At 50.7% G+C, this 27,330-nt stretch overlaps 1 protein-coding gene across 1 annotated transcript in view; it reads right to left on the bottom strand.

Moving 5' to 3' along the window:
* Sm (heterogeneous nuclear ribonucleoprotein L) overlaps positions 1 to 27,330 on the bottom strand; it is a 120,233-nt gene that overhangs the window by 63,302 nt on the left and 29,601 nt on the right. The window contains exons 4-5 of the mRNA XM_076894845.1: positions 11,498 to 11,583; positions 10,467 to 10,563 (exon numbers count right to left, since the gene is read on the bottom strand). Of these exons, the coding sequence (XP_076750960.1) occupies positions 10,467 to 10,563; positions 11,498 to 11,583 (183 nt within the window). The remainder of the gene's footprint in view (positions 1 to 10,466; positions 10,564 to 11,497; positions 11,584 to 27,330) is intronic.

Below are 27,330 nucleotides of genomic sequence, written 5' to 3'. Positions count from 1 at the left end.
AGTATCTCGAGCGATCCGTCTCAATCTCTCCACCGGACGGTCTCCAACTTACGAGCAGCTTCCGTGAGCCATAATACCCTTCGAGGGTACCGTTCCACTCTGACCAACATTTACATAACTAGAGCGCCTTTTGTTTCCACGGATTCGGTCATATTCCGCCCGTGCTATCAACGCAACCCCTGTCCTCTCATTTTCAACAGAGCCACGTTCATCCGTCGAAGCTAGGGTCCGTCGCTTAAATGTCCCAATATGAATTTTAATCGTTCTCTTTGCGTCGAATATCTTCGAATCCAGGTCATACGAGGCGTTTAGATAATTCTCTCCAGTGAAGACAGGGCGCACGATATAGCGCAAAGTTGCGGACAGCAATAACCGTCCAACGGTGGACCAACGGTGGAAAGCACACAAATCACGAATACGTGAAACGTTTCGTGATCTCAGCGAGGAAGAACGTACGCTAGCTCGCATCGCGGCGTATCGATCGAGCAGAGTCGTAGGTCGAGCGTCAGTAACGCTCGGGTCGCAAGATCAACGCAGGGGAAAGAGCTCTTCGACGGAGTGGTTGTTCAAAGGGGGAAAAGTCATTAAAAGAGGGGTCGTTCTAAAAATAGGGACGCCTCAAAGGAGCCGCCGCGGGCTCAGACAGTAATCAAGGTGTTTCGGTGTTTCACTGACGAAACGCGGTTAAATCGGATACGCGAGGTTGCTCTCGCGCGTTCCCAGAGCTCGACGGAACGCCATCGTCGCGCGTGTATAAATACGCCCAGTTAATAACCGTGCGTAATTAAACATCCCCCGTGCGCGAGGTGCATTATGAGAGGGACGTGGCCGCGCGCGATACGCCTCGATCGTTTATCGAGCGAATTCGCTCGTTTCGATTGACAGCGAGCGGGCACCGCGGGGACGAACAACTTTCACGCGAGTTTATGTAACGCGCAGGATAATTAAGCAACCCGCGAGATACGATAAGAATCCTGTACTGTTTCGCTACGAAGAATAAAACCTGTGGGGAAATGTCGGCCAGAGAGCCAGTATAAAAGAAAAGCATTCCACCGCGACTTCGAACCAGGCAGGTATTTAACTCCTGAATGGTTAAATACGCGCGATATCGAGGGCACGGGGATAGCAACGCGGAAAAACTGCTGACAAAGAAACGGCGAGGCTGATAGATCGTTCTTGATCCCCGACGCGAAGATTCTTTAAGCGGAAAAAGTAAATCGGTCGAAAGTAACCGGCCCACTGAACAATCCTCACCGTACAGTCGTTTGTTTAGCCGGTTAACGCGCGACCGATCTCTCGCAGGCCCTCAGCCGCGATTTCCCGCTCGAATTTTCCGCGCTGCTTGCTAATTAAAACATCGCCCCTCCCCCTCCACTACGTAACAAACTGGTTCCACGAACTCGCGTTTACCTTCCTAGGGCTAATGGCGACATGTTCCAGCCCCTGATATCGCGAATGTTTGCCGAATGTTTGCTCGAGTTGTCGAAAACGGTGCCAAATTGCGGTGCGTCCGGAAACTGAGGGTTGGCTTCGAGACGCGAGTTAAGCGGGCCGACTCGCTGGCCCCGAAACGACCGCTTCGAATTTGCGACTCGAACCTGGTCAAAGGTCTTCCCTGGACGCCCCCGTTCGCGAACTTCCATTACATATTTCAGACTCGCGCGAACACGCGAGACAAGGATCCTGGCTTTCCTTAAAAGCACGGTTCGACTTTTATCAACTTGACCTGTTCGATATATGTGCAATATCCCACTTTTGTTCACGACATTTATTACAATGAATGAGAGTGACCCAATACTTTAGAACGAAGACGTACATGAACGACGTGACGAGAATGGATACTGCTTTTGTTCCGCGGGTTGAAAACTGAACCGTGTCTTCGGTCAAGAGAGACGCGAGTTCGTAGACCATGTTCGCGAATGCATTCTCGCTGGGATACAACCGAGAACAAGGAACCAACCTGGGTTCGATCGATGAGGAGCTTGTCGAGGAACGCGCTCGAGAATTAGTCGAGAAGACGGTTTCGAGTTCACTGATCAGCGAGAACCGACTGGAACGATCGACCAGTCGGATAGCGTATCAATTTCTGATCGCTGCCTCTACGATTTTGCTCTCGCAGGATGTTAGTTCGAATGGGGACGCTGGGGTGAACTTCTTCGCGCGTAAAAGTCGCGTCCTCGAATCGGGCCACGAGGGTTCGCGCCGTGGATGGAAAGTTGAGGGAAAACGAGCTCGCAAAAGCGGTGCGTGGCAACTGAACGCGAACACGGTCGTAAATCATTGCGCAATTCACGGTTCGCGAGTCGTTTCCAAGTTTACCGGCTACGACTCTCGACTGAGGTAATATGAATAGATATCGGCAGCCAGCGATCTCCAGAAGAAACGCGTGTCTCCGAACCGACGCGTTCGACGGTCTCGCGCGGTGGTTTCTTTGCGACGAAGGAGAACGACTTGGAGAGAGGCTGGGGGCGGAAAAAGTGGTCGCGGCGTGTCGTTCCGGCAGGTATTCCTGCCGGCTGCCCCGCGAAAGGAACGTGGCCAGGACGCAGAAAAATCCTGGGAACGCGGCCCGTCGCTTGCGTAACTCGCACGCGCGTGTGTTCGACGAAAGCTTCGTTCGTGATCGCTCACGGGTAGAAACGCGACCTAGCCTGCGATCGACCGTTCACTCTTTATTCGAACGTGCGACCATTCGCCACGCCCGAGCGGGCACCAGTGGCCCCTGTGTGTTCGTGTGCGTTAATTTCCTGCTCGTGAATCGCGGCATTATTCGGAAACCACTTGATTCCGAAACCGCGGTCCGGCTCGAGTATAAACACGGTAGTAGTCCAGCCGACTGGTTGGTATTTACCTGAACGGTATCGTAAAATCCCGCGGATTTTGCTTACCATTCCGATCGAGCGGGTAAATCGCCGTGGCAGAGTCGTTTCGCGCGTATTAGGGGTTGAAATTCGGGGTGCCCCGCAGCCATGGTGGTTCGAAGGCTGATCAAGTATATCGATTAATCCGCTGGTGAACGTTTTCAGTGGAATGGATGTTCGTGACTCGAGGATTCGTTTCAGCGTAATACATATTGTTTAGTGGAGAACGATAACGTTGAACGGATACCTCGATGTGGTAAAGTAGCAGAAGATTGTGAAGTTTCTTTCAAAAGATCGAACTAATGACGCGTCGATATATGATATAGTGAGAATGATACCACGATGTCTCATACGATCACCATGCCAATTCGCGATCGTTAAGTGACGCGATCGATGCTCTCACGATTCTGCGTCGATCGCGTCGAATCGCAACGCTCTCAGCGCGTAATCCTTTGTACAATATCAATGAATCACCGATGGCATTATCCTGGTTTTACCTCTCGAAGCGTATTAACGCTCGGCCAAAAACAGTCGGGAACAACAGTCGCTCAAAGTGGCATTAATAAACTCGTAAAAATAGGTGGCAACCAATATACCCAGGCACACATTCCACTTCGAATAGTCTCGTAATGTTACGTCCGATCGAATCATGGTCTCTCATAAAACATTCATTCTACCTAAAAGCCAATACGAACCCAACCAATACGACCACTCTCTATTTCTGGACGGTTCGTAACAAGTACATCAAGAAAAATATGTTCAATATATGTTTCAACTTGAACCACTTCTCATTTGTCCACGATAATTCGATACGATTGATAATTGAATACGATAATCGATCGAATTCGATACGACATGATAATTGAATACGATAATTCGATTCCTGAAGCGATTATGACGATATTTGTTACTATTATTAGTATTACAGCAGAATATTTTGGTGAACGTCGAAATGAAAAGCGAAAGAAAATGCGACTAAAGGCTGCATCTTCCAAGCCGCGAGCACGGAACAACCCCCAAGGTAGAAACAGACGCTGAACGTCTTCAACCGTCTCCATCTTCCCCGAGCGCAGGAGCCTCCCCCGTCGGAAATTCATTTGGCCGCGTAACGACCGCGTTAATGAGTTCTTCCGAAAGATGAGCGATTCTTCCGCGAGTTCCCCTGCCTCGAGGCTCGCCCCTTCCAGTAATTGAACAATTACGCGATATAATTGCCGCGGAAATCGCAGCGGCAATCCTCGTTCAATGTAGACCAAAGACAGGGACATAATCCCCCGTCTCTCTTAAGTCGCGGACGAAAACGGAGCCAGCCTAACAAAGCTCGCAGCGCGCAGCTTCGAACGTTTCAAGCGTGAGAACGTCTAATTACAAGGCGAGACGCGCGCGCACCGGCAACTTCCAGCAGCGTTTCGCGGAAAAGCTTCATCCGGTCGGACGGGGTGAAATCGCATTCTCTCTCCCTCTCTCTCTCTGTTACCCCCTTCGATTTGCAATTCAAATGAGCAGCCGGAGAATTTCCCGCGCGAGCACCAACGCCAGAACGCTGGCACCGTGTGACTGGCAGATGCCAGAAATTTCATGAACTTAGCCGCGATGACTTGTAACGCGACTCGATGTCGGATTATAATACGGACCACCTCTGGTGTAACGGGGGAAAGTTCATTGGATCGGCGTCGGAATGGACGTTTCCGTGGAAAAGTTGTACACAGCTGCGAGGAAACTGGGTCGTCGATCGCACAAACGAAAATTCCCTCTGTAATTTCTCTCGAACGACACTCTCCGCGACTCGACGCATTTGTCGCGGACGACTAATTGGATCGCGCGACGAATTTTCTTGAAAGTCGAGAACCGACGGCGAGAGGAACTCGCGCGAGGCTGGCCTTCTAGATGCGAGACTAAAAAAGTAAGTCGATCCGCGAAGAGGGTTAACGGTGTTAGCACCAGCGTCGAGGTACGTTCCGTTCGAAAATGGAATACGGAGTACGTAGGAAATACGGCGCGGTGCTATTCTCGCGATATCTACCGTACATCTAGCCACCGTGTTCCGGCTGGTAAATAATATACGCAGGAAATGGCTCCAGGATCCTCTGGTGGGCCGTGTATGAATCCTGTCAGAAGGATAATACTCGCGCTCGCGAGCCTAGCGGGATATAATCAGATTGAATAATAAAAATCCACGATCCGATTGCGTATCTCCGAAGGGGCGTATTCTCCATTCACGAACGGAAACGAGAACATTGGCCAAGTCCCTGTTTTCCATTTCACAAATCGTCCAATCATACGCGCATATCGTTACGCTTTCATTGGTATCGTAAATTCGATCGAACGCGACATCAGAGTTGATAAAAGGAACGTTTCTCGCGACTTTCAGACGAAGTTCACGGTTCCTCTTGCGGAACATCGATCTCCTACAGTTAATTACCTGAAAGAAGAATTAGTCGCGATGCAATTTTCTGGGAAAGGTGTTTGCACCCGAGGTCTGGCTGGTAATTAACAGAATTAACAGCGGAGTGTATCGCGTGGATCTGAAAGCGTGTTGGCCAATTAACGGGCGCGCGAAGTCCGCGCGTGGCATTTTTTCCCAGCTCGCGGAATAACGAATTCAATTAACTTGGCCGCGAAAAAGAAACGCAGAGAGGGAAAGAGAAAGAGTAGCAGCAGGTTGGAGCACCTCTCGTTGAAACAACGCGTCTAATAACGACGCCGATCGAGCATGATACACGCTCGCGAGCCGATTTAGCGCGCAGCCAACGATCTTGATGGTGTGCCGTTTCACGCAATTACCGTCCGCGTCGAGCGGTTCGCTTAATCGAACGAAACGACGGCTCGATCGAGTGATCCGCGTGTTAATGGCCGCACTATTCGCGCGCGGAACCGTTTCAGTGGATCGAGCGACGGAAATCGGCGCGGCTCGATCGACCGTGTCTGGTAAATCTTACGCGGCGATACTTCTTCTTTGAGGGACGAGTGGGCCTGGTGGCTGGCGGAGCCGATACTCGAACCGCTCTGCCCAGGCGTCAATCGTCTGAATTCCGGTCTATCGCGTATCAAAGCGACAGCTTTCAGATTGTGCGACGAAACGCAGAATGTTCACGGCTCGCGCGAGCCGTGAATATCGCGATACGCCCTATCGCATACCAATAACGCGATGCTGCAGTTCGAATTAGAAATCTGGAATTACACTCGACCGGTTCGCAAGACACCGATTCTTTCGATCCCAGTGCCATTTCGCCTGCAGTGCACGCGTCAAACGCAAACGGAGACAGCGTATCGATGTAATTACACGATAACGAGGAAAAACGCGAGTAGTAAAGGGTGAAGAAAAAACGGAGACAGTAAGGGGTTACCATCGAAGGGGGTGGACGAGGAACTAATGAAACGTCGTTACACAGCCGAGTCCCAAACTAATTTCCTGTTTACTTCGCGCCGCGTCCCTTTTAATCTGCGGGAACGGTCCATCGGGCAACTGTCGAGAATCTCTTTTTCTCTTTTTCCTTTTTTTTTACCCCCTCCTAGCTGTGCACCCCCGATGTGTCCCGCTCTGTCGCCCCGAAAACGTCACAGATAACGGCGTTCTAATTAACAGGCGCTCTTAATTTTCTCTCGTCAAGCAGCGCGACGGTATCGGGACAAAAGGAAGCGTATCGCGTTTGCACGGGACAAGCAATAAAGGTCGAATCAACGGGGATTCGAATGCGGCCGTGGTGCACGCCGGTACAGAGGGGCGAAACGGACGCGGAGCGATAAAACGATCAACGAGACAGGGCGAACGCGACCGGGAATGGGGAGAAAATAATTGCCAGGCCGTTTTTCATTGTCACCGTTCGGTTGATGCGAATATTGGGTTCAAAGTAAGGTATAATTATAGAGACAGCCGGAGCCGAGGTAACTCGATCATTAGCTACGCGGCTGCCAAAATGGCTCGCGAGACGAACGACGCACACGCGGGAAACGGAGGACCAGTTACTGCCCGATACGTTAATACGCTAGTTAATCAGTTCGCACAACTGGCTCGTAGATTCGCCAGCCGATCGATACACCGAGACCTGCGTGATTCTTGTAACGTTTCTCCTGACGACCGCGTCAAACATCGACGGAAGAGTCGCTCGGCACCCTCGATGGCCACGACTTCGCAGAGTTGGTAAAGGGTTCGAACTCGAGGCGAAGGGACGCAGCGAGCTGTCCGTGGTTATTGGACGAGTAGCAACTTCGTCCAGGCGATCCTGCGTTACGGGGATTCTGACTCGTTTCGTTTCCCAGGAAAGAACGTCGTCGAAAAAAGATTCCACGTCGCGAGGCAGGATCCGAATCCAAATATCCCTCGCTTATGAAATGCTCGCTCGACCAACCGGATCGCGAGTAAGCCAACAATGCATTTCCCCGACCCTCGAGCCTAATATACCAAAATAGCCACCGTCAACAATTGCGTTTCGTTATAAAGTTCCGATAAATCACGGGCCCTCCTCTCGAGCGAGCAAACAAGCCGCGGTCGAAACTCGCCCGCGTCGCTGTCGCGTCCATCGAGTGGCTCCCGTCCGACAGAAAATTTCCCATAATTGCCTTTCGAAAGTTCGCGGTCGGCCACTTCATTCGCTGGCTGTTTTTACCGCTACGAGGACGATATCAAAGCGATCGAGCCGTTTAACGCGGTTACTTCTCCTCGCTATCAAACGCGTCGTCCTCTGGCGAGATTTATTTGGAAGTTCGTCGAGGGACAGAGAGAATATGGGGTAGAGAAACGATGGGTAGAAGAAAAAAATGGTATTTACGCGGGGAAACGAGGAGCGGAGGGTACGTGTACATTGTTGGGCTGGGCGTTTGCGGGAACTTCGTTCGGAAACTATCGCAAGGAGAGCGTGGACAGGTTGACAAAGGGGTAGCTACGTGCCCCGCTCATCGTTCGGCGTTCTCGCGGCCGCGGGGGCAGCCGTTGGAAATTTATCGAACACGAACGATTCGCATCGTCCCGGGTGTACATTGGCCGACTGCGAGCGCGTCATTATCGATGATGGACGTTTCCAGTTAAACGGAGGATCCGCGCGGAGCACGCTCGTTAAATTGGCCCGACCGCTATGAAAACGGAACGAATTTCCAAACGTTTCTCACTCGAGGAGATCGATCGATTTATATTTTTGATATCCGCGAACGCGCATTCGTGCGCGAACGAACGTTACAGTAATCGCCAGCGTTACTAGAAAGTTGGGACCGTAGGGGGCTAGCAGATTTCAATTATGGAATCGTTCAGCGGCAAGTTTGGATCGTTCGATTTTTAAACTTTCCAACTATAAAAGCAACAGAATCCGGCGAATTTCCAGGGACGACGCGCACGGTAGGAAGTTGTTGGTCGCGGAGAGTTTCGAACACCGTGGCCTATAAGCGGTTATCGGGACTCGATTCGTATTGAGAAACAGATTAAACCCCGCAACGGATATGGCTTTCCGACCGGTGCTCGCGGATACGTTTCTATTCACCGTGCAGAAGAGCGCGCCGCTGAGAATTAAATATAATCCCCGTGCGTCTGTTTAGTCGCGTTCGATCGATCGATCCCTCCTCTAATCCCAAGGAAATTTCCCTTTAATTGCGCTCACATGTTACATCGGCGGATGCTACGGCGCGGCTGGATGAAAACGCTCTCATCGAACGCGTTACATAACCGAAGGCTGTTCGAGAATTAAAAAGCGGGAGGATTTACGGGGTATCGATGGAACGCGGCTCGACATCGATCGGCTGGTGCTTCGCGTTCGAACGGGAACGTTCTGGCCACGGTGACCGGAGGCATTTGCCAAAACGAGTGTTCGCCTTCTAATGAAAATAGAGGCTATGCCGCTGCCCAAAGTTCAAAATTGGACTTCGAGGCGGAGCTTGCGCGGCCGCGCGATCCCACCCTTCGCGCGACTATTGCCAATGGAAAGATCTGCCAAATAACGTTTCGCGTGCACGCGAGGGTCGCGGAGATGCTCTCGCGAACGTCTGCGACACGCGCGTTTACCAGCGTGAATCATCCCCGCACGGGGCTGTGTACGACGCGGAGGCTCGAGCTTCGATGCCAGGGGTGGAATCGCGGGAGGGTTGCAAACAAATTCGCTCGTATCACGTGCGGCCACGGTTGACTCTTTGGACCGTGAACCGCGAACAACCATTACCGGCTATTTAATTATTAGAGGCGATACGCGAGGCGAGCAATTATCGGTAATTAGGTGCGGAACGGACGTGGAACGGCGTTAACGGTGTACACGCGTGCACCCAGGTAAATGAAACGGCGTTTGCTTCGAAAATGATGCGGGGAAAAATTGGTTCGCGTGCGAGGCCCTGACGCGTTTCAACATGAAACGCAAGAACGAGACACGCGTCTGCGAGGGCTTCTCGATTATTTGCTCGTGTATCGCTCGGTTTGATAATTATTAGCGAAAAGAAGTGATGTGCGTAAAGTACAACCAGGAACGCGAGGAAAACGTCTGGTATCGTTTTGTAAGAGGTGTTGCGATCGATTCAACGATTCACCTAGCTGAAACAAGATCTGACTCGTTAGTCGAGAACGAGCAGCTTTCACGCTCGCGTCACTGCTATACGAATCACTCTTTTTTTCCCCCGCTTTGAAACGACACGGAAGACCTCGTTGCCGCGGGCCTAACGTTAATGCGCGTGATTTTCTTTTCACTCCCTCCGGAGCGGAGCTAGTCGCTGTGTTTGCACTGGGATCCTTTTCACGCGACAGAAGGGTTAGCCGAGGAACGGGAGCTCGGGCAAACAGCCGTACCGACAAGAGGCGAGCATTTGTAATTACGGCAACAAACGAGAGCTTGAAAATCGTCGATCGCACTTGAATTATAATACGTTCGCCCGGAGAATTTCTAAACGCGCTGTGTTTCGCTTACTCCAATAAACGCCGCTTACAGTTGCGCCTACCGTTGTTGTATGGAAACGCCAGTGGAAAGATATCGCTCGAAACGCGGTACAAGAGATACCCGCTCTGAAAGGTGTACGTGTATATATATATACATATATACGTACGGTGCACGTACGCCGGTTTCTAAAGTACGCCCGCGAGAATAGGCGGCGAGGAACGCGTTCCACCTACCAAAGGAGCGTTCTCGAGTTGTATTTGTTGGATTTGCTAATTAGACGCCAGATGAAATATTGAAAAGAATGTCGTCGGTGCGGAAGCCGCGGCGCTCGTACACGGATAATTGGAATATGTAACGAGCACGTAAAATGAATGAAAACCGGCGAATTTCCTCGAGTTTTACGGTACCATAAGTACGGAGGGCCCACCTTTCCGCCGTTACGTAAGAGAGCCGTGGATCTAGAGCGTTTCCATTATTTGCGCAGCATTTCTCCGTCGGATTCTTTCTCATGAATATTAACGGTGAACCTAAAGAGGCTTACTTTTTTCTCCCCCTTCCTTTCTTCCCTTTTTTTTCCCCCATACACTTTACCGTAGGGTCGTCCAGCGTCCCGTAATAAGGCCTCCAACGTTCCGAGCCCAGACTCTATGCGCGAGAGCCACTTTTTCAACCTTCGTTCGGAGAGACGCAGAACGCCAGCGATTAGGGGAGGGAATCAATTTTGTTCTTTTTACACACGCCGTCGATTTTGTGCACTCACCTTCGCGAAGTCAATCTTCAGTGTGCAGCAACCGGAATATATGTCTGCTCCGTGAAGTGTCTCCTTCGCTCTCGTTGCCGATTCCACCGAGTCGAACGTGGTTGTCGAAGGATTCGGTTAAGGATTACAATAGACGCGTTCTTTTTTTTCTAATTACTAGAAGAGACATTCTGAGAAATCCCCCTGAAGCTTGCGTTTCGATCAACCAAGATTTCCATCGATTCAACGTGGCACACGCTTTCAGAGGAGTTCGCGCGATTCGTTCGCGTGAATTCGCTCGAATTTCGATCGATGGAGAGTACAGCGCGTGGAGTATCGGAAAAATTGTAACGATAACCGTAGAATTGGAGGGAACGTTTTGAAAACTTTTCAATGTTTCCATGTGAAGTTTCTCAAAGAGCGAGGACGCCTATATCGGGGCACATGTTCATCGCACATGCCACGAGTTAGCCGTCCATATTTCAGTTCAAAGCAACGGAGAAAATTAATAAAAACCGTCTACGCGTGGATCAAACGGAATTTTTATCTTTGCGATCGACCACGGTCCAAAAACCGACACGCGCAGCCACCACGAATTCTGCAAATTTCTTTGAGATCATCGAATCAGAACGGAAGACAGAGAGAATTTCGAATGCCAGAGGCTGCCTTGACAACTTCTGAAAAGAAGGAAACAAGGTTGTAACGAGGCACGCTTATCCGGTTCGTCGCAAGTTACTGGTCGATGTTCAAGCCCGAGGTATCAGAGGGCTTAGTGTAACTGACGCCGACACCGGAAGGTCCTGCGACCGTGTCACCCGCGAGTTCCCCTTATAAATCTTCGTTGCGTTCTAACGGTGGCACGTGACCGACAAACTTCGCCTGGTCGCTTTGTGGGGTGAAAAAAAAAGCCACGGGAGAATAAAAGAGGTGGAAACTAAAGTGTGCCACGATGAAGAGATCCTGTCGAGCTTTAAGCGAGCTTGTCGAGCCTCGGGAAGCTCGTGTGGCGAAGCACGTGTGAAACGCGAGGCCGCTTGTATTGCAAAGGATATTCCACCATCGCTTGAACGCCGTTCTTCTTGAAAATAACGATGCGCTGGACTTGCCCGCTGGGCGCGCTGATCGTGTGCAATACTTCCTGTAACAGAGAACAGAAACAGATATATCAGAGGAGGCTGTCCTCGATGGCGCGCGGTATCGCGAAATCGGCGTTGCACGCGTTCGCGAGACAAATTCCGCCGTCTAAAATAATAAAGGGTATATACGCGTCACGTAAAAGTGGTCGAGGCTGCGCGTGAAATATTTCTCGCGTCGTATCTCAAATTCAAATCCGACGTTCCCATCGCGCGGATCTCGCTCGCATCTGGAATAAGGTGGCTCTAAAAACCCTCGCAAGCCATCCTCGCGCGCGTGTTTCCTTCAGTCGGCTACGTGTCCCATAAAATAATCGGTAAATTCGCCGTTTCGCGTACGCGACGGCTTCGAATCGAATAGAGAGCGAGAGGTGAAATCGCGGATGAAACGTTCTAATAGATGCAAATATTGATACAACGTCGACGAGAAATTTTCTTTGACTGCGAACGAGTTGAAAGCCGCGGCAACCTGTATTATCTCTGGCATATCTTGTATAGAGTGATAGGAATTTTAATGGAATAGATCTAAATAAACAGAACGCGTTGATTTACCACTTCGATCGAATGTTTACGAAAGATCTAATCGTAATAGCAAAGTTTCATGGAAAAGTGGGCGTGCAACGTATACGCGGAGTGTTAAAGTTGCGCCACAATTATGCATACGTTCGAATAACCTAAACGTTTATGAATTTTAATGTAAATCTCCGTTGATCAGAAGAGCAATAAACACGAAGGCGAGTCTCGAGGTTCTATATGCGTTCAATATGAATATAGAACGATCTCGTTTCCGTTGAATTTCTCAAGACCGTGCCGATCTCTTCGTAAACTGCGGTTTGTTTGACAGCGAAAACCAAGCGTTTGGTAATTCGCCTGATCAATGATACGCGATACGGAGTGTAGCTGACGACGGAACGGAGAAAATCGTATTGAAAATTGTTCGCGATGTACTTTCCGGTTTGAGAGCTGGACTGGCTTGAATTTTCAACGATGTTTAGTACCGGCACTAAATTTTCCGTTCTTGTAATAAGCATCACGGTGGGGCATAGTTGAGAATAATGGAGCGCCCGTTGGAAAAAAGGCTCGAGGACTTATTTCGCTCGTTCGGCGGAAACCGGGTCATTTTTTCGCTCGCGACCACTTCATCAACTTTTTCTCTATTCGCGAACGAAGTGACTGGCGTGGCAAAGTGTTTCGTGTTACGACCGCCCGTTGGTCTTCGAATTTCCTTCCAGCGGAGACAACGGGCGGGATGAAAAAGAACGCGCGTACATTTGCGAGGTAGGTTCAACAATTTCTTCCGCGGCTTCTAGATTTTAATCATCGGAGACCGTTCGCGCGAGCTAACCTCGCGAAAATGCTAAATAAAACGGGGAAAAAAAAAAAAAAAAAGAAGGAAGCTCGGAATAAAAGGAGAAGAACGGAGAAAAGGAGTCTCGTTTACCACTTCGCATTCGAAGCGAACGAACATCTCGACGTCCGTAAAAAGAGAATCCATGGTGAAAAATTTACGAGCCTCGTGCGCGGGAACAAAAAGGAAACGCGCGGCGTTTCGCCGTTTACCTGTACCAGAATCGATTAACCGACAAAATTTATGACCGGTCATGCCGGCGCAATTCAGAGTTGCCAGGAGGAATGTCCGCGTCAGCGCAACCGGCATTACGAGACGCGATAGCCCCAGCAGAGCCACGGCATTCCGGCGCTCGAACGCGAAACAGGACACCGGGAACGGTGAATGAAACCACCGCGTTCACTTCCACCGAAAGCGAACCGATAATTGGAAACGCTTTAGAGTCAGGTGGATGTTTACCTGTAGCTTCGCGCCAGTAAACTCCGGGTACCCGGCGATACGAGCGGTGACGCAGCGTGGCTGCTTGCCAAGCCCACTTTTAACCCGCGACTCCTTCCGCGGGGACGCCTCGCGTCCTCGACGCTCAGGGGGTGGCGCAGCGAACGAGAAGAGCGATCGCGGCCAACGATGATCCCCTTTAACCGGAAAAACTACTCGAGATCCGGATCCCGTCCCAGCCGGGACGGCTGACAAACTTCGAATCGTGCCCGTCATCAATTCCCATCCGCGGCTCGAAGATAACTCTCAGCCAGGGTCTATTTTCCTCCCTCGTTTCACGGGACCTCGCTGGGGGGAGGCTGTCGCGCATTTATTATTCGCGTTTCCGCTGAATCGCGCCCCTCGAATGGTAACTACGCTCGTCAGCGTAGGGAAAACGGACAGCCGTTAGATTCAATTGGAACCGGTGAGTTTAACCGTGAGAAGAGGGATCTCGCGAGTCGAAGGGGAGGTTAAAGAAATGGATGACAATGGCTCGCGTAAAGAGACACAGAAGTTCCAGAAGAGAGGCAAGAAAAGGGGAATTTCAATATTTAGAGAAGAGGAGACGCGATGGAAAAGCGAGCGAGACGAGAGTCGGGAGAAATAAAGGGACGATGCAAAAGGATCCAAAAAAGGATTTCGACGATTAAAAAGGAGAAACGCGAGCGGACCGGACAAAATTGCAGCGACAGAGGGAACAATGAAAGAGCGCCGGGGAATAGCGGCGATAGGAGCAACAAAACGCGCAGCGCGAAGCGGGACAAGAAATAGCATCAAACGGGGGAGGAGAATGACGTTTCAGGGAGTGAAAATATCGCGAGCGCGATTCTGAGTTGTCCACGGACGAAAGTGCCGTTTGAATTGCAAAGGCATCGAAAAGTTTCAGCGATCTGAACGTTACCACCCCGCGGAGGCCGCTGCGACCAACCACCGGCTTTAAAATCCCTCGATCTCCAGCTGGAGCGAGAGTGTTAATAACCCCAGATCCTGATTTAAATCCATTGAGACTCGAGATCGTTCGCGAAGGAAGAAGAGTTAATCGAGGCGGTCGACACCTCGCGGAAGTATCCGCTGCTCGCAGAGACGTTCCAGGACAAACAAACCAGCCGCGTAACGCGCGATGTTTGCATCTCGAGACGCAGACGCGTCCGACAGCGCTGGCTCCGACTTAATTATCCGAGGGCGTTCTCCATCTGGGGCGAAGAAAGTAAGACCTCCTTTGTGCGCTGGTCCGAAACGCGAATGAGAAGAGCTTTTGTTGCGTCTACGTCCGTGGAGCAGCGCGTTTCCTTCCCGCCCGACCGTTTCACTCCCGTCCCGTCGATCTTTAACAAAGGCCTCGCCCACGCCGTGGCGAGAGAGCCTTAAACGATACGACGAGGTGGAGGCGAGAGCCGACGAATCGCGATAAGAATATAGGTAATCCCTCGACCGTTTCTTTGTTCCGCCGGAAGACGTATTTCGTCGCCAGGGAACAACGCGCGCGGTTGGATATCGGCTGGACAGATATGCTAATGGAATCTGTATCGCGAGGCGGTTTAATAAAATCCACGGACGACCGAGAAACGGGACGGCCGCGAAGAAAAGGGCCAAGTAGAAAAGAAGACGGTAGGAGGACGGCGTTCAAAGTGGTCTAATCAGAAAGATGGACGATTAGAGTGGAAGAAGACGTGAAAGGAGCGAGGACTTTAATGAAACCTCGTGGTTGTTTGAGTAGTGGCTGAAATTAAGGTAATACGTGTATTTCTTTATCAGTGAGAGAGGGAGACAAGGCTGAGATTACTCCCCGCGAGGAAAAAATATGCCCCGGTCCGCAGGGTAGTTCGAAAGATCACTAGGGTGGCGGAAGATGAAGTTCGCGATTATCAAGGCGACGAGGCAACCGCTGTGTTGCGAATGAACTCGACCTATCACTGGTTCCACTGTCTCGAGTCTACGCGGCTCTGTATCGCCGGGATTAGATCCCACCCGTTCGGGATTGCTGGGATTAGGTTCGAGGATCCGAGTGTGGTAACAGTTGGATCCCACGAATCGAGGGTCGCCGAAATAGGTTCCCCGCGAATCGTGAACTGTCTAAATTGAATCTCGCCGTTCGAAGCTCTTTAAAACCTACTTACACGACCCCTGGAAACCTCGATGCAACTCACCACCTCTAAACGCGATGAAGTTTCGATTCGATGAAATGTTGAATGAGACGCGAGAAAATAATCCACGTAAAGTTCCATCGCTGAATTGTCTTCATCCATCAGAATGCAAGACAAACACTGTAGTCTACCTATCCGTGAGCAGGAAGTAAGACAGCAGCTGGTATAGGGTCCTCGCGACAAAAGAGTGCCAGGCCGCTGTTTACTCCGATTTATACTGCGCCGTTCTCTGCCCGCTATTGATCGAGTTTTATAAATGACCCAAGATTAATCGCGTTAAGCCGTCGTGAGCCACGGCTGATGAATTAAATAAGAACCCCGGGCTTTTTCGCGGCGGCGAGCGCCTTCGTCGAGTGATGGCCCCCGGCAAGCCTTTTCTATTATTAGGGGCCGCGCTCCTCGATTCCGTCCCGGAATCTCATCCGGATCCCATTCAACCGGCGGCGAGGCGCGTGAAAAAGTGATGAAGCGCCACAATTACCACGTCAATTTGCCACGACACGGTCTGAGAAACGGCCCGCCCCCTCTACAAAGACACTGTGCGCTGAGAATAACTGGAAACCTACGTATTTCCCTCGAGTACGCTCCTGCTGGAGGTACCAAGCGCGTACGAAACCGAGCACGCATTCAGCCTCGTCCGCGCGATGCTGGAAAAGCCGGAGGTGTTGACGAGGATCGACAAATAATAAGTGTGACACGCTCGCGTCTGCGAGACGTCCAATTGAAAGGACTAATCGAAGCTGGACAGGACGTTACGACGCCTACGTTCTCGAAGACGTACTTATAGCCGCGCGTCATCTACCAAAAGTGTTTGCGCGGTGAAAAAATTGATTTCCGAAGTTGCTCAACTTCCGCGTGTATCGCATCGTTGTACACTTTTAGCGTATTGTGCAACGCATTGAAAGGCAACCGTGTTCATTCGATTAAAACTGGAACCAGACGACTCTGGGGTTTATAGATTTTTTCGTTTGACTCCATTATGTACACATCTACCGTACCAGTATGGAAATACGGGAATAAAGGCTGTTTAGACCGGCACGGGAGAACGGGGAGGCTTTCAAGAAGGATTTCCGTATTCTCCTTTTATTTCTCGAGGGAAATTTCAACGGCGGCGAGCATAGGAACCGGCATCGACGAGTGGCCGCGATACGCGGAGAAGAGCCGAGCGCGTCTGGCTGTTTCTTCGCCACTGCCGAGAAGATTGGTCCGTTGAAATTTTCATAATTGACGAAAAACAGTCGCACGCGTTCGCTGGTGAGCTCACTGCGTCAATTACGAGGCGAGGAAAGACGCGTGGAACGAGGAAGGAGGAAAATGTTCCGCGAGCGTAGGCGCGAGGAAACGCGGAACGAAACAGATGGAGTAACGACGCTCCATTTCGGACGTTCGCTCTCTTTTCTACCCTTGATTCTGTGGCTGACCTACCTCATCGCGGTCCCGACCGTTCTCTCGCATTTTTCTTTCGCTTCTTTCTCGCCTAGATATAAATACCGGCGACAAATTATCTCGGGACGTCGCGCCGGTTTCCACTCTCGAAAAAGAAAGAGGAAGAGATTCTCGGTACGCTGCGGGTATTGGGAGGAAACACAAACGTCTGAAAATAATTCCACGTTTTTTCGAGGAATATAACGCGCGTGAAACATTTTTCTACGAAATAAAGAATAATCAAGAACGATAATAAAGAATCTGAATACGGTTTAGGGTATATACTTTGGATAGAGTTCGACCAAAATTGAAGTACTATAGTCAGGCACCCAACGCACGGACGCAAAGGGTGGGTCTCCACAATCATGTAAGTGTACGGTGTGATTAATAAAAAAAAGCTCAGCCTGTGAAGTAGCAGAGAGACTCCGGCAAATCTCTCTATTTTCCTCCGGGCAGAAGGTGCTCCAGCTTTTAAGAAACCTCTCACAATGGCCGGTCTCGAGAATGCTGAAGGTAAGTAATCGGTGCTCGAGAGATCCTCGGCTACGTACCTCATTTCTATTCCGCGCCACGCGGTTGCCACGAGTTTGACCTACCTCACGTACCAGTCACCTTCAGCCTCCCTTCATCTTCCTCTCCGTGCGTCCGTGTGACTGATATAAACGCAACTGGTAGGTTAACTTTAGAGAGGAGAGAGACAGTGGCGGGTGGTAGGATCAAAGGGTGAACGCGCGCGTACACACCCACGGCGCAGCTGTGAAAACCGCGACAACTGGACCCCTCATAATTCCTCTCAACTCTTTAATCATCCAGCCTGCCATTCTCAAACTAGAGAGACCGTGCGTCTTCTTGGCTACATCAATGAGGAGGAATGAAAGGAGGAAGAAGTAGAACTAGGGTAGATATCATGGACGCTAGGATAAATCACCGGTGGAAAAGTTCGTAATTGAACCTTCGGCCTTGTATCAATTAGTTGGCCCCGTTCGAATCACTTTGTAACGTTGGGACGACACTGCACGCTAACGCGTCCAAGAGCCGCTCCAACCAGTGTAAGTATCAGAGAAAAGAAGAAAGAGGGAATTGAATCGGGGCTTCGTGATATTTAGTAACGAGGCGCAAGTTGCCCACACACGCGAGCACAAGGTGCTCTTTCATCTCATCTGATCGATGGAAACGGCTACGAAGTTTCGCGGGGCAACACAGAAGAAATTAAAGTGGTCGCGGGCGGAAGCTTCCGCGCGGTTGGATATTTTTAACTCGATACTTTCCTGCGACCCAACCCGCTTCGAACGAAACCTCCTCCACCCGTTTTCACCTCGCGCAGAAATCGTGCGGATTCGACCGCGGTGACCAACTTTCCGAAGGGAAACTCGGCGCACCGAAAGCTGCGGCGTGTCCTCTTCAATTCCCGGGAAACTTCCGCCCCGAAAGTCTACGCGGTGCGCAGGGGAACTGAAAAGCGCGCACAGGCGTGGCCGTTCGCGCGATCATCATTAAACGAGCGAACGATGGAAAGTACGGAAGCTGAAATCGTGGCACGATCGACATAAGAAGTGATTACAGCTCGTGACCGCGGCATTTTAATCACATTTCTATAACTACGATCTAACGAAGGCAGAATTCATTGAATTACAATAAATATCGATCTCTGACATCTCGAATGCTTGAAAGAAACCAGTAACCTTCGAGCGGCTCACTTTTATCCCTTGATATACACACGCGCCTCGACTAAACGAGAATACGAATTCCGTCGCCTTGAAAAGCCTCTTGGTACGAAACCAAGCTCATCTTGACCCAGCTGGGGTACGTGTAATTCGTTTGAAAAAAATTGTTCGGCCGACACGAGAGAAAAGGCGCACGGGGAAAGGTAGGGAAAAAGCCGGTGTTCTTTGCAGCGCTGCTCATTACCATTCAGAGGAGAAGGCTACGCCGGCAGTTTGACCCGTGGCTGCGGCCGCCGCACAGCCGGACGATGAATTTATCCCCTCATTGTCCTAACCAGCCGTGGAACGACGTAACCCGTGGGCCTCTGACTTTCAGAGGAAGACGCGGAGGACCCCTCGACCGCCTCGACTGTCGTCGAAAACCGCCGTTTCTACGGCACGGTTTTCCCCTAATTCCATCGAGACCCCTGCAGGGAGATCGTTCCGCTTCTACGACCGTAGAGGTGGGTGCTGGTTGACCTTAATCGTTGCCCTGTGTGTGGGTGCGCCGAGAGCACGATGGCTGGCTGGCTGGCGAAGAAGTCGATCGCCAACGGCTGGTTACCTTCCAGGGAAACGCGATAAAGGATCCCTCCGACGATATAAAGACATACTGGGTGTCCGTTTCAACTGGATACAATGAAATCTCGCGGGACGTTCGATGTACAATAATGATAACGATAGACGCGAAGGTGTCGCTCCACTATTTCTGTAACATCATCTATCGTTCTCCAGTATGGCCAGTGAAAACTAATACCCTGTAGAGAACGAGCGTAACAAGGTTCGTCGGTCGAAGTGACCACCTGGTCCGTGAACACGTATCTGGGCGAGACCAGACGGTACCCAAGGAATCGAACGGAAATGTAATCACAGGGAGGGAAACTTTTAAATCTGCGATGCGAACGCGTGACTCGAATCGACGACCACGAGGCTTGGTCGCGGGCACCCACTCTCTCGTGGCTTATTTACAATGGGTCCGAGATCGCTCGAGTATTGCGACCGTGATCACGTACCCGTTTTATATTGTTTCGAGCCTGCCCCCGATTTATGGCCGTCTACGTCCCTCGTATCCCCGCTCTTCGTTCGCTCGTACGCGAAAACGCTGCGAAAGATTGAATACTTTCGATCGGATGAAAGCTCGCGCATCGTGCCGCGTTTATGCCCGTGCTTCTGCTTAACCGACCGACCGATGCTATATCGCGAGAGAAACGTTCACGCGATATATATACGCGAGTGCATAGATGGTTATCAGGATAGAACGCGTATCGTGCACGAACGATTCAATCGCGTTGAGAAAGTTTCGTCAGTTTCATTAAAAGTTTCGATACACGGTTCTCGATGCTGGTGGATATTCGACGCAAGAATGCCATGGTCTCGAATGGTCCGGAATCTCGATCCTCTAATTAACTCGAGCACCGTATACTTTGCGCCTTCTCGAGGCATTCAGCAGGGATCCAAAGAAACTTGGACTGAACGCGTCGAATCGTAACGAGTCGACGACGATGAGGACGACTCGGTTATGTAGAGTGATCAGAAGGTTTGACAAGAAAAGCTTGGTGCTGGTCCCATACTTGTCTGGCATTTGGGCGACAATGCCATCCTCGAACGAACAGCTCTCTATGCCCAACGACAATACCAAATACACAGTACTCGCGGCTGGTTATAGGCGTACACGCAAGCTTATCTGAGAGCTTGTTACAGATTTCGAAGCGGACATTAGCTTATCGCGAATAGAACCAGTACGGAGGATGGCAAGGTCGTGCTGGTCGCGTTAAATGCGAGTCTCACGGTGGCAGGTATCGAATTTAGCGGCGAGTCGACGAGAACCACCGCAATTGAATCGCGCTCGATCCTAATAAACGACAGCGCGGAGCGTCGGCTGATCCAATTTTAAATAAAGCCATCGCTGGGGTGAGAAGCGAGGTACGAGAACCGACGCGGAGGAGAATTAACGCGATTTCCCTCTGTTCGGACGACTTCGCCCATTCCACGTGAAACCATCATTCCCCGCAGTTGCGAGCAACTTGCAAAAATCAATATTTGTTCGAATGCAAAGCTCCTGTTTCGAACGGCCTAGCGTAAGCCTCGCGAGCAGTGCCGCGAGTTTCGCGCGAGCAAAACGCGTCATCTGGAAGCAACAGCTGTACACATACTCCGGGACGCACGTGGAACGCGTCGATACGTGCGGCGGAATCTAATAACCGGTGGAGTGTGCTCGAAGCTGGCCGGATAGAAACAACTCGGAGGCGGAACGATGAGAGAATCGGTTTGTCCAGCCTGCGTCTATAAACGATATTAATAGTCCGAAAGCTCGATCCGCTCGCGAAACGGGGTGTATTCCACGGGACGAATCGCGCAGCGGCCGAGCCAAGAATGCGACCGTACAAAGCGGCCAACAATTTACGACGCAGTGACAATTAATGTCAACGTTCGAAAAGTGAATCCGCCGGGCGAGCGAACAATTCGCGGCGGCTGACATTGTTCAACAGCGAGTCGCAACAGGCCGCGGAGTCGTTACGGGGCGTAGAAACTCATCAACGCGCGGCGAACGTGCGGGACCATAAAATGGTGCCGCTGCGACTGGTTACGAGCAGAGAGCACGGCGGGCAAAGCGGAAACTGGGCGGGCGTGTCGGTGTGGACTTAACGTTCGCGGACCCGTGCCGCGCGGAAAGGTCTATCCTAAATCCGGATTTCGAACTCATCCAACCTAATCCGCCGGCTTGAGTGCTCCGACGCAGAGAGCGCTTAGACGGTTTTGCGACAAATATCGATTGTCGCCCGAGGGCGGTACCCGTGCCACGATATAACAACGTCATCGGCGTTACTCGCGATGGAATAGAAATCCACGAGGGACGCGCTTTTGGCCACGCTCGATAACGGCTACGACGCGATAGGAAGTAGTTTGTCAGTTAACCCTTTCGCCGTTATCGAGGACATATTCTGCCACGGGAGGAATATGAACTTTCCAAGTAGGTAACGTCCTTATACTCTTGTCTGCTTCGACTCTTTCATCGTACGTCGCAGGCTAGAAGGAATGCTTTAATATTATCGCGGTGCAAGAGATAATTAAATCTCGACTCTCTTGTTACAATATTCGCATCGATGGTGCAGCTTCCTCGAAAGATCCGTGAAACAAGAATGGTGTCGAAAAGAGTCAATACGAACCATCGGCTAACAGACAAAAACGAGGTCTGTTAAAACAAACTTGCTCGTAGCAAACGACCACCCTGACGACCAGATGAACATCGAAGAAAGATCGACGCGTTCGAATCGCGGGCAAGATAAAAGTTCCCTCTTGCCCGGTTCGACGTTCGTCGATGCCGTCATAAGAAACACAAGCGTTATCTTCTCATGCTTTATAATGCATCTAACTTGCACGAAGATTACACCAGAGGATACACAGGAAGTCGTGTCTTCATGGAAATTTCCCATTGAAGACTTCGCGGATAATAATAGCCCAAGAGAGCAGATATTGATAAAAACAACGCGACTGACGTAGTCTCTGACATGAAACTTTGCCGTGGAACAGGGAGAAGATAGAAGACACGGTGCAAGAAAGAGAGAGAGACTGCTCGGATCGGTTGCTCCATTAATTGTCTATAGGAGAGACGACTCGCTGGTCCATGTCGACGGTGCTCGTTTAATTGTACCAAAAGGACGTCCATCCCGATGGTCGGAACATTCGTTCGAATTAACTCGACGCGAACAACTCGGCGATCGTTGTCGCGCGAGGGACAAGGGATTGAAAGGAATTGAAACGAGGCGATGGTTTCGAGGCTGTAAAACCGGAGCGCGCGGTGGCTCCTCCGGGGCATTCACGTTATTAGCCCGGAGCGCTTGTGTCCGGAATTAATTACAGGCTGTTCGTAAATCCAACGGGCAGAGGGACGCGTAATGTATTCATGCTTTCGTCAACACGGGCCCGGGCTAACGGAGCAAAAAGTGACTGCAAAGACAAAGAACGGGGGCAGCCCTTGAATTACTCGGAAGACGTGTTAGCCCGCGAGAACCGGCGGGCGAACTTTTCCTCGGCTCTGGAAGCTGTTTGAGAGGAACCCGGTTCCGACGAGAGGCAAAAGTATTGCCGGATTATTTGCCAGACAAACAAGCTATCCAACTTTCGCGTGCGCCCGCTGTCCGTATATCCGCGCGCGGCTCTGCAATATCGTCCAATCCCATTTCCTCCGCGATATCGCGAGTCAATAATTCCGTAGTCGCTGAATGAATAATCGACGGGAGTTGCGAAATTTTTGCTCGGGAGAAATGTTCACTGCAAACAGTCGTCCCTCGTGCGGACACTGAGATATCCGATCATTGAAATTAGTCGATTATTAACCAATGATTCAGCGAACTTGAATAGACCTCCAAGTGACTCACTGATCTCTCGTGTCAGCGCGATTTTCACGGTTGCAATGCATACGTTTGTCGTGCGCGTTTATTGTAACGCATCAGGGCAGAGAGTATCTCGTAAAAAGCAAAAAAAAAAAAAGAAAAACTAAACAGCATATCTATCCAAAGTTCCATCGAACACCAACCTCAAGCGTGTTTAAACTTCGGAGTCAGTCGGTCGGACGTCGAATTTTTCACGCGAGATGACGAATCGTTGCACGCCTCGCGTGCAAACGAGATTCACCGCGAACGAACCACCTGGCGTAAAATATACGCGTGACTTCATCGACGTCCAGCTAGGTGAAAAAAAAATAGTTGCGCAGTCATGGACGAGGTTTCTCGCGGCGGGCAATTTGCGAGATCCGCGAAAACTGCCGGCGTACTAGTTCAAGGCTAACGGAGTGTCGCATATCCGGGACCGAGGAGCAGCGAGCGTCGAGTGGCTTCTATGTATTCCTGAACGCCTTCCAGCCCCCGAGGCGCATCCGGTTGAATAAAACTGGAGAAGCGCCGGGGGTGGCTTGGTACGCGGCGATTCTTGCTACGACGCTTTCCCAAGATTCTATCCGTCGAAGGAGAGACGATCTCGATTCTCCCGCTCGGAATCTTATCACCTGTCGGGGCCGATCGAATCAACCCCGATCGGATCTTTGTTTACACTTGAACGATATTGGAGTTCGCTGCAAGTTGAGTCCCCTAGACGCCAGGGAGGGTGGTCCCGCGCGACGTCGGGTTACTCTTGCTCCGTGGGGGCACGTTAAAATATTCAAATCTCAGTCAGGTGTTGCATATTCAGAGCATGCTTGAAACGAATTTATCGGGTGTCTCGTGCTGAAAGATTAAACTTCGCCGGGAGGTGAGTGCGATAATTAAAGTACGGTTGATAAGCCGAAGCAACAGCGGCCTGTTCCACGTTCGGCAACCCTCTCTGCTCGCGACACGCGAGTCTGAAAGCCACCACCGGGTGCCGACGAAAGCAGTCTCCGCTAGAATTCCGCGTCCGGTGGGACGACGTTGCGCGTAAATATATGCGGACATTGAATAATCGCCATTTTAACGAGCTAGAAAGGCGAACGTTTTATGATAGCAGATCAAAGCGGTGCCTTAACGGGCGTCAAAATCATTCAAACTCAGGACCGTCTAGCCTAGAGCTTAGAGAGCGCGTGTATTTCGCCACTGCTCAAAGGCAGCAAGTATTTCCATCGTCGATACGTGTCCCATCAATGTCAGCCGGAATGGAACTCTAAAGCTGGCGTCCATTCGCAGCGCTCGGGAATGGAATAAGATTTCAGGAAACCCGAGCATAGGTTTTCCCAGGCTGACTCAACTTTCGCGAGCATTTGTTAAGCAGCACCTCGGCGAGTGTCCCAACACACCTTTGAACCAAGGTACGACACGTACACGACCTCTTTAACCCCCCCGCGCAGTGTCTCGTTGCTAGCCAAGTCTCTGGATCCGCGCGGCACATACTAAAACCCGCCACGGCGGAAGGGTTAAGCCGCAGTTGCGAAGTGGCCGCGTTCGATGGACGCTGAATTTATCGCGCGTCTATTTAAGAAGCTGCGGCACGTAACGGGTATCTCGCGCGGGAAGAAGAACGCTCGGTACTCGCCGAGCGGATGACGCACGAAGCGGCGCGGCGTCGACGTCGAGGTCGATGCCATCCGGGTGGATCGTACCTCTCGCTTCGGCAAATGATTCAACGTTAATGGTCGGACGCGAACGGTCCCGTTCCAACCGTAATAATCTCCAGCCAGCGCTTTGACGGATCGCGCATCGCGAATAAATCAGCGGGAGCAGCCCGACGACGCCGTCGCGGCATTCCTCCCGGATGAAATAAGGCCGTTAATAAGGCGACGCGATAAGCGCGTGCCATCGTCCCGGCGGAAGGGAAATTTATTATCGACCACCGCGATGGACGCGCGCTCGTTAGAAGGGAAAACGGAACGGGAAACCAACTGACAAGCGGGCTGTATCGGATACCGTTCAGACTTCGACGATTTTCCGGGGCTTTAACGAGGCAGTTTCGAACCGTTAACGAGACCGTTGGATCCGTGGAGATTTAGGAGCAGGTGTGGACCACCTACTGCCAAAGTTCTTCTGCTTCTTTCCTCGGCCAAATCGTGACTCTTTACTCGAAAACAATGACTCTTAAAGTTAACGGGGAAACGACGGCTGACATAAAATCCGTCGAATATGAAGTTTTATGTGCGAGGTCGTACGATTTTTATAGCGTCAAACATAAAGTACGTAACTAGCGGTGTACGGGAGATAAGATTTCCAGTACCTATAAGTTGCCACAAACGAGATCTTTCGCGACACAAACGAAACAAGAATGGCGCAATTACCGGAGATAAATTGTCGGAGTGTGTTGGAGAATAACGCAATTAATATTTGATAATGGATGCCCGATACGGGAGCCCTTTGTGCCCGCAATGGACAGCACGGTGGAACTGTCGAAAGTAAGAGTTATCGCAAATGGAAAACTGGGGATCGAGCAAAATTATGGTAACCGTGGCACGTTACCGGGGCTTGTGTAATATCGGATGCAAAATCAAATTTTCTTAATAACCGCTACACAGAGAACACAATAGCTCTTCTGTGCAACGAACCGGGGAATCGAACGAACTGAATTAACCTCTCGCAATTATTCGCGAAAAGAATTGCAATTCATTAGATACAATTTCTCGGCTTGGCACTTTGTACCGGCGCACAGTGCACGGTTATAATAATAAAATACAACGCCGCGCTGCGCGATAAGATAATAGTTGGTGTAAAACAACACGCGAGTGAGGAAACAAAGTTCATTACGTGACGTTCCTGACGTGTGATCAAGCGAATTATCCGCACCGCTGGCGTGAAGGCGAGGACAAGAGACGAGTACGATGATTTGGTGAAAAATCGAATCTCTCGAGACACTTGTCGTCAACCAGATGTTGAACGAAACTGAGAGAGAACACCGACGAAACACTCGTCTATCGTGGAGGAATGGCAAACAGAATGGACTTGACCAAACGGCGCTTGTACACGGAAGCGAGGTGCAGGCCAAGCCTTTATTTAGAGACACTTTTCGCGGCGGGGGTGCCTGGATAAAAACATTTGTTCCGATATCCATTACGCGGCCGATCCGACACATATATTTAGCCGCGCAACACGGCTCCTCTCAGCAACCTTCGACCGCTTATTTGAACGCCGCGTGAAAACATCTGGCCTATGAATGGCGAATAAATTTTTCCGCGCGCGCGCCAGTTAATTCAGCCGAGCGGCTATATTCGTGGACACGCACGACCGGAAATACGAACGCTCGCAGGCTGGAAACGGGCGGGAAAGGAAAGAATCGTGTCTGGCTACTGTTACGGTCGCGTGTATCAGATAGTGTCGTGTTAGTGCCATGGTGCGAGCCATAAGTAGTGCCTTACCGCGGCATTACCCGGCCTGGCATTAGCAGGGGATGATGGACAGGATAAATTACAGCGTCATCTCGTAATCGATTCGTTCGGCTAAAGTAGACGTTCAGCGGAGAACCAGTCTTTTAGAGAAGGACTGAAAGGTCTTGCTCTTTCTCTGTCTCTCTCTCCCTCTCTCTCTCGTGGAACTTAAATTTACCGTCTTTGATAGCGCGTTTTTTGCGAGCAGGTACACGAGTTGATATGCGAGCTGCGTCCTGTTGGGTGTCCTGGTTCCTTAGGCTAAAATCAATTTCACGTATAACGACGGCGGGTTCGTAATTCTAGAGGAGGCGCAGAGGCGATCGACGATCGTCTTCGACGAGTACAGTGCTTCTTTAAGGATCGATATAAATATACATACGTATCGTATACAGCAGTCTATCTTGAAAAATTGTACCTTGGGTTCCGACGAATAAATATACACGAGGTGCTCCGGAAAACATGCGGTTGAAATTTCCGATATCTCTCTCAATTTATGAAAGGAAGGCACAAAGCTCATAAATTGAACACCGGTAAAATAGACTATCCCCATAATCTATTCGTTGTTTGCATTCTCGAGTGACTACACTCTCCAACCGCTACCCCTACAACTATTGGTGACGCATTCGTCGCGTCATCGATCATCCGATCGACAGGTCGTACCAGCCCCTGAATGGGGTTGAACTCGTCGAGTCGACAAGGTAGTTCGATCCTGAGCCTTCGTCTCACCGACGTGAGCTGGCTAAAAACGGGACGTATCAATTAAATCTGTCCACCGGCGAGTTAATCGAAGGTAAACACGAACGTGACACGTCCGATAAAAATGAACCACG

This window comes from Xylocopa sonorina, chromosome 5 (assembly GCF_050948175.1).
Source record: "Xylocopa sonorina isolate GNS202 chromosome 5, iyXylSono1_principal, whole genome shotgun sequence".
NCBI lineage: Eukaryota > Metazoa > Arthropoda > Insecta > Hymenoptera > Apidae > Xylocopa > Xylocopa sonorina.
This window is presented reverse-complemented; position numbering and strand designations above follow the sequence as displayed.